This window comes from Sprattus sprattus (genome assembly GCF_963457725.1).
Source record: "Sprattus sprattus genome assembly, chromosome: 4".
Taxonomy (NCBI): Eukaryota; Metazoa; Chordata; class Actinopteri; order Clupeiformes; family Clupeidae; genus Sprattus; species Sprattus sprattus.
Window position 1 is genome coordinate 10,687,278 of NC_137923.1, and position 6,805 is coordinate 10,694,082.

The 6,805-nt window shown below is 42.3% G+C and overlaps 1 protein-coding gene across 1 annotated transcript in view; it reads left to right on the forward strand.

Annotated features, from left to right (window-relative positions):
- Positions 1–4,174, forward strand: part of pex5lb (peroxisomal biogenesis factor 5-like b) — a gene marked incomplete at both ends in the record, with an annotated part of 22,629 nt that extends 18,455 nt beyond the window's left edge. The window contains 6 exons of the mRNA XM_080836112.1: positions 67–210; positions 645–715; positions 1,268–1,477; positions 2,444–2,609; positions 3,371–3,528; positions 3,985–4,174. Coding sequence (XP_080692238.1) covers positions 67–210; positions 645–715; positions 1,268–1,477; positions 2,444–2,609; positions 3,371–3,528; positions 3,985–4,174 — 939 coding nt within the window. The remainder of the gene's footprint in view (positions 1–66; positions 211–644; positions 716–1,267; positions 1,478–2,443; positions 2,610–3,370; positions 3,529–3,984) is intronic.
- Between the last annotated feature and the right edge of the window lie 2,631 nt (positions 4,175–6,805).

Here is a 6,805-nt window from a genome sequence, read left to right on the forward strand (position 1 = left end):
TGCATATGTTTGAACATGTTTTGCACTCTGCAAAAGCTAATAACTCTAATACTTTATTGGATACAGGGTTACTTTTTTCATACCAATAATCCATACAAAGAGGGGCCCAGCGCTTTCGAGGAAGCACTGCAGAAATGCAGGGAGGGGGATCTGAACACTGCTGTGCTGCTGCTGGAGGCTGCCATTCTACAGGACCCACAAGACTCTGAGGTAGATGGCGTTCTCACAACACAATCTCTCTGAATAGTCGAGGTTCTGATGGAGAACACTCTTCCACAACGTCTCTAAATATCCCCACTAATCACAGTCTGATGTAATCTCAGCCTGCTTGTAATTGTCCTAACCAACCATGTTCATGGGCAGTCTTCTGCTTGCTCAACAATTACACTAATATGCAGCCCAGATGCTGCACTATATTAAATCCTATGGGAACATAATTAGGCCTAAATCACATTTGCATTTTGCAGTGGTGCTACAGGAACCATTCACCTTGCAATAATGGAACGTCAAAGTCAAATGGACCACAATGGTTCTTTTTTTCCCCCATGCTGCTTTTATCATTGCCGTGCAGAAGCTTACAGCCTATTTCTGGGCACAGACATTTCACAAATTTCTAAAAGGTCTTTGCCCTTACCGCTCCACAGGCCTGGCAGGTGCTGGGAACCACACAGGCAGAGAATGAGAACGAGCAGGCGGCCATTGTCTGCCTCCAAAGGTGAGCAGGCGGAGGGGAAGACGGGGGGATTGAATGTGCCCATGAACAAATGCCATCAGGTCTACAGCGTTTGTGCTTAAAGGCAATGGCTTTTGTCAAAAGAAAAGTTTCTGGTTTCGGTGTGGGAATTGAAGGCGATCTTTTTTTAAGATTAGCATCAGAAACATTTAACTGCTGTGTGGAGAGGGGAGTATTTGTCATGTTCACATCACATTGGAATCCAGGAATAAAGGAATCCAGGAATCCACTCCCTCTGTTAAGACCTAATCTGGACATGAGTTAAATCACTGGCTGTATCCTTGATTATCTACTTAAATTCAATACGCGTTCTTCCTCCCTCATCATGGTGGCATCTCATGGTATCTCTTTCTATCTCTATCTTTCTATCTCGCTATCTCTTTCTCTCTCTCTCTCTCTCTCTCTCACTGTCACTTTGTTACCAATTTGCGAGCCGGTCCCTGTCCTTCTCAATCCCTGACTGTCTGCTGTCTGCTTCATCTTCCTCTTTATCTCTCTGTATATCTCTCTTCCTCTCTGCTGCTGCCTCCCCAGATGTCTGGAGCTTCGTCCCAATAACCTCACGGCTCTGATGGCACTGGCCGTCAGCCTGACCAACGCCGGTCTGCAGCAGGATGCCTGTGAGGCTCTGCACCGCTGGATCCGACACAACCCCAAATACAGGCACCTGCTCCAGAACCGCAGCCCGCTGGATGGCTCCCCGCTGCCCCAGCGCCGGAGCTCCCCCATCTCCCCTCTGGTCTGGTATGCAAACGACCTCCACAGCTGAATGACAGATCATGGCCCATGGAGTAGCTGCGGCTTGAGGGCAATGTTATGGGGCTTAGTGTAATAAAGCAATATAGTACGAGTGGGAGTGGGGTAGGTAAGGGATATTCCCACGGGTGTTGTTCGGCCGTAGCCACCGAGGCCGGACGCACCAACGTATGGAACGCCTCTCGTCTAATCAGAAACAGCTAAATAACGCGATAGAACCCAATTGTTTTATAATGGTTGTTAATGGTTGGCAAACTATTTGGGAAAGAAATAGAAAACACATTTTACATTCTGGTGCAAACAAAGAAAATGGGTCAGGGGGCTTGCCAAGCAAATGTGCCTGGATTCGTTTTTGGAACTGATTACATTGACCCAAGCATTTACTTTGCAAGCATTTCAGTCCAGCCTTGTCATTTAACTGTCTTTTTCAGCACCCCTCTGTGCTGAGTGTTTCTCTGCAAATACACAGAACCAACAATCCATCCTCTGCTGTCATGGCCAGTATTTCAGTACTATGGCATGATGCAATCAACATTCAAGAGATTTATTTGCACATTCATGACTGTACAAGTACAACAGCAGTAAAATGGGATTGCAACAACTGATACCACACTGTACAAATAAAGGATGTCAATAAGTATAACAATAGTACAGAAGATATAGAGAATTTAAAAGATACAAATGCTATGTAAACAGTCCAAGAGCTACAAGAATAAAGTTCAGTTGTTTTATCAACAACTCTGACAGCTCTTGTCAGATCTCAGCATAGCCTTTCATCTCATATCCCACACATGCTACATTGGTCCTTTTAGGAGTGATTATTTGTCTGGTCCCCACGGAAACAGCCAGTGAAAGGTTTCTTTATCTTGAACGTTTTTTTCTTCTTTTTTTTAAAGATAGACCCCATGTCTGTCTGTCTGTGTGTCTGTCTGTCCGTATGCCCACTGCATGCAGCTCCCAGCTGATGGAGGTGAAGGAGCTATTCCAGGAGGCCATGCAGCAGAACACAGAGGAGGTGGACCCGGACCTCCAGACAGGCCTCGGCGTGCTCTTCAACCTCAGCTCAGAGTTCGACAAGGCCGTGGACGCATTCAACTCGGCCTTGTCCGTGCGGCCGGAGGTAAGCCAGTCACACGAGGGCTGCGGGTTGATGCATGAATGAATGCCTCTGGTCACTTATCACACAGGTAAAGGTCACCCGTATGTTGATGCTACTGACCGTGGCCAGAGGGCAGGCAATAATGGATTCGGAACATATGGTGAAATAAAGAGGAGCGATAAAATGCACACACAGAGATGTACAAACACCCAACACCCCCCCCCCCTCTCTGTCCCACATACAGACATATGCAGTCAGCATGCTAACTGAAGGGCAAGTGCTGTCTATCATCTCAATCACTTTCCATTGGCATTGAGAGCAGCCAAAACATGTCTGCTGAATCTGCACTATGTCTCTGAAACAGCAGCTTACAGAGTGTAGACCTCCACTGTGTATGTTCTTGAATTATCATTGTAGTCAAGTTTTCAGATTCTGCTCTTAAAGACTCAATTGTCGAAAGGTTTTTTTCATTTAAGCCATTTCAGTCAGGGTTTGGATGTAAAATAACAGGATACGTGACGTGACACTTGATAATACATCAGTATTATATTCTGCATGAGTCATGGTGCTGACAATGAATATCATGGTGAAAGATGTAGCTGTATGATCTGTTTGCAGCCACACATTCTTTCTTCCGTTTTTTCAACTAACTTCACTTAAAACTTAAATTAAACACCCTAATGAATGTGTCTCATTTGAACTGTGCCATATCCATAGGGTTGTCATGCATTTAACCAACACTAGAATTACTTTTAAGCCTGGTGCCTGCTGTGCTTTCTCAGGACTACCTACTGTGGAACCGGCTGGGGGCCACGCTGGCTAACGGGGACCGCAGCGAGGAGGCGGTGGAGGCCTATACCCGGGCCCTGGAGCTGCAGCCTGGCTTCATCAGATCTCGCTACAACTTGGGCATCAGTTGTATCAACCTGGGTGCACACAGGTAAGCTGCATGCAAATCCTACTCCTGTAGACCTCTCCAGGTTAAATGATGGTGATAGTCTACAAAACCAGTAGCGATGAGCCCAATAACAACTAAAGATATTCAGTTCATGCTCTGTCTTGTTTTTAATTTGAAATGGGTCAAAGAGCATACATTGTAAATGTTAATTGACAGAGGGGCTGACTTATGCCTGTTGGAGTGCATAGTCATTTCAAAGAGAGCAGGAAGATGTCATCCAACACCCCTAGACACTCATGCAATTAATTGCTATGTGAATGTGGGAGATCTTTCATATATGTTGTGCATTTTTGACACAGTAACAGTGCCCCCAATCAACACATGCTATAGCAGAAGCAATCCGTTGTTATAAATAACGGTGTGTGGTCGCAGTGCTTCTTGTGCTTTGTGAACCCTCTTGAGAGTAGCTGACAATGATCTACTCTAATGGCCTTTCAGGGAGGCAGTGAGCAACTTCCTGACTGCTCTGCACCAGCAGAGGAAGAGCAAGAGTCACCAAGTCATGTCCAGCAACATCTGGGCTGCCCTGCGCATCGCCCTGTCTCTCATGGAGCTGCCAGAGCTCTTCCACGCGGCCAATATGGGGGACCTGGACCTTCTCATGAGGGCCTTCAACGTGGACATGTGATCTCAACGATGTCCAGAAAATAGTGTGGGGCTCCAGCCAGGACCCCATTATGGACTCTGTTTCTCACCATGCACTTTGACCTGGCCACGAAAGAGGGGGCCACATGCGGCGTGTCCCCGGGGAGCTTTGACATTTGCACTGTATGGTGATTGACACAGATGAGCACAAGACAGGGGGAATGAAAGGCGAGAGCAGCCCACCGCAGAGGGAAAGCACAATGATATTGTAGGATACGACTGTTTTCTTAGGGTCAATTCACTAGATGACTATAAATAATCCATAACACAGCAGTTGCAGATTAGTGTCTGTGGCAATCCGTAGCTCCTTGACAACACAGACCTCACATTCCAGTCAAGAGTTAGGCCCCACTGGAGCATCTGCATGGCAGGCCTGTGGTTAAATACAGGAGCTGAAATTCAGTTCTCAGAATTCACAAAGCTGTAGCATGGAGTCGCTTGAAGTACCACTCTGATGCTCTCACTGGAGAGCAATTCATATATAAATCAAAAAAGCCTATCCTATTCAACTTTTACTCAGACTATGTAGAACCTTCAATGATTCTTTTGTTTGCCTCCATTGAAGGACCCTTAATAGTACTGCTTGGAAGTCACTCATGATTATGAGTGTATATGAGGAATGGTACAGGATAAGGCACCTGACAAGTTTAGTTCAATGTTCTGCATGAGTGATTGCCATGTTTTGAGATGATGCATGATTTGTTACTCCCCATAAATCCTATGCAAATATCCTATTTTTTTTGTCTTTAGCTAAATGGACCAAAAAGCACTTTTTTTTTTTTTTTAAAGGTAAACCATCTTGAGACATTGCTTGGATGTTATTATGCTGATAAATGACTATGCACTGGACAGTGATAGAAGTGCTGGAACTGAATCTAGACTAATGGGCAGAAAACACAAATATTTCACCAGAAAATGAAAAATATTTCAGATGATACACCCTTTGTCTTTTATGAGTAAGTTTGTTCTACATATTATGTTTCCAAAACTCTGCCTATGTTCTGTAACATCAGAGTAATCTCATCAACAAAAATGTTTGTTGACTTTGCATGTAAAAGAAACAAAACTACATTTATTTTATTGATTACTGCAGTGTATAGATTTATGCTGCACTTTTTTGTTATCTTAAGTTTTTTCATTTCAAATGCACAAAAGGCTAAAGATTGTATATTGAAACATAGAGAACTATTTTATATCTGTTATGGTCAAATATCAGACTCCATGTGTAGTTGAGGGCATTAGGTTAATTTGATTGGAGGTTACCTACAGATACCGTATCACATTGAAGGTACCCAATACAGGTCCACTAAGACTTACTATAGGAGTGCAGCCATCTACACATGTAAATATTATCATGTGTGAGTTTGGGTGTGTGTGCATATGTGTGTGTGTGTGTATGCGTGCGTGTATTCAGGTTGGCTTACCCGCTTGTTTCCCCGATGTAGCTTTTAAAAAATTCAAGAATATAGCTGATGTTTTAAAAGTTAAAAATATGAAATCACACAAAAATCTGTTTGTTTACATCAGATTTATTGGGTACCTTTCATCTTAAATGATTTAGTCCATCTGCAATGAGTCATGCAATTCTAGTATCAGGATACCTATATCAAATTTTACAATAAAATGTATGCATGTACAGTATACCAATTATTTTATTTCTCAAATATCACTTTCCTATATACGTATAAATAAACAACTATAAATATCTGTATGAAAAAATGCGTATTAAACTATTGCTTATTAAACTACTACAACATTTTAAAATAAAGCGTATTGGTATTTAAATACACTGTGTCTGCTGTTTCCTTGTTATCATAACCAAGGGGATGGGGCAGCACACTGGTGCCCTCTACTGATTAATTATTGTATTGTATGTGTAAGCCACATCTGGAGTGTAGATGGAAGCTTGAAATATTTCACCATTTGTTACACACATTTGAGTGGTCTTCAGATATTCAGGTATAGTAAGGAAGATTTAGGAATGAATTATACTTTTATTTCATCATTTGGTGTTTACACTAATAGTAATATTATCTCTGGTAGGTTTTATTATGTGGATTTTATTGAAATGGTTCATAGTAATGCTATATTAACCAACTTAAAGTTGTATCTTATCTTATCTTATCTTATATGACAATTATGAGAACTATATTACTTACCATACTGCACATATAAGCAGATGAGCATACCTTAGATATATCGTTGTTGAATACTGTTTTTGCAGTCTTATTACACAACACTAGATGGAGCCCAAGTAACCATACATGTTAGATGATAATAAAATAATGAAAAGTGCAACAAAGAGTATGAAACCTAAATAATGTAGCCTTCAGTGTCATCCTCGGATAACTTGAAAAGGCATACTGTTTCTTCAAACCCTAGGAGTATGGCATATTCTGGGTTGAGCTCTTTAACTGATACCCTATCCTGGAAGAGAGAAGGATGAAATTAGCTTTATGGATTTCTGTATTGTTTAAGGGACACAGGGAAGATGAAGCCCTCACTTGGGGACAGTGTTGTATTTCAAAATCCATCTGCCAGCCTCTAAATATACTTCTTATCGCTAATGAGGTTTCCTGTAGCTCTGTCTTATTTTACATATTTAGAAATCATG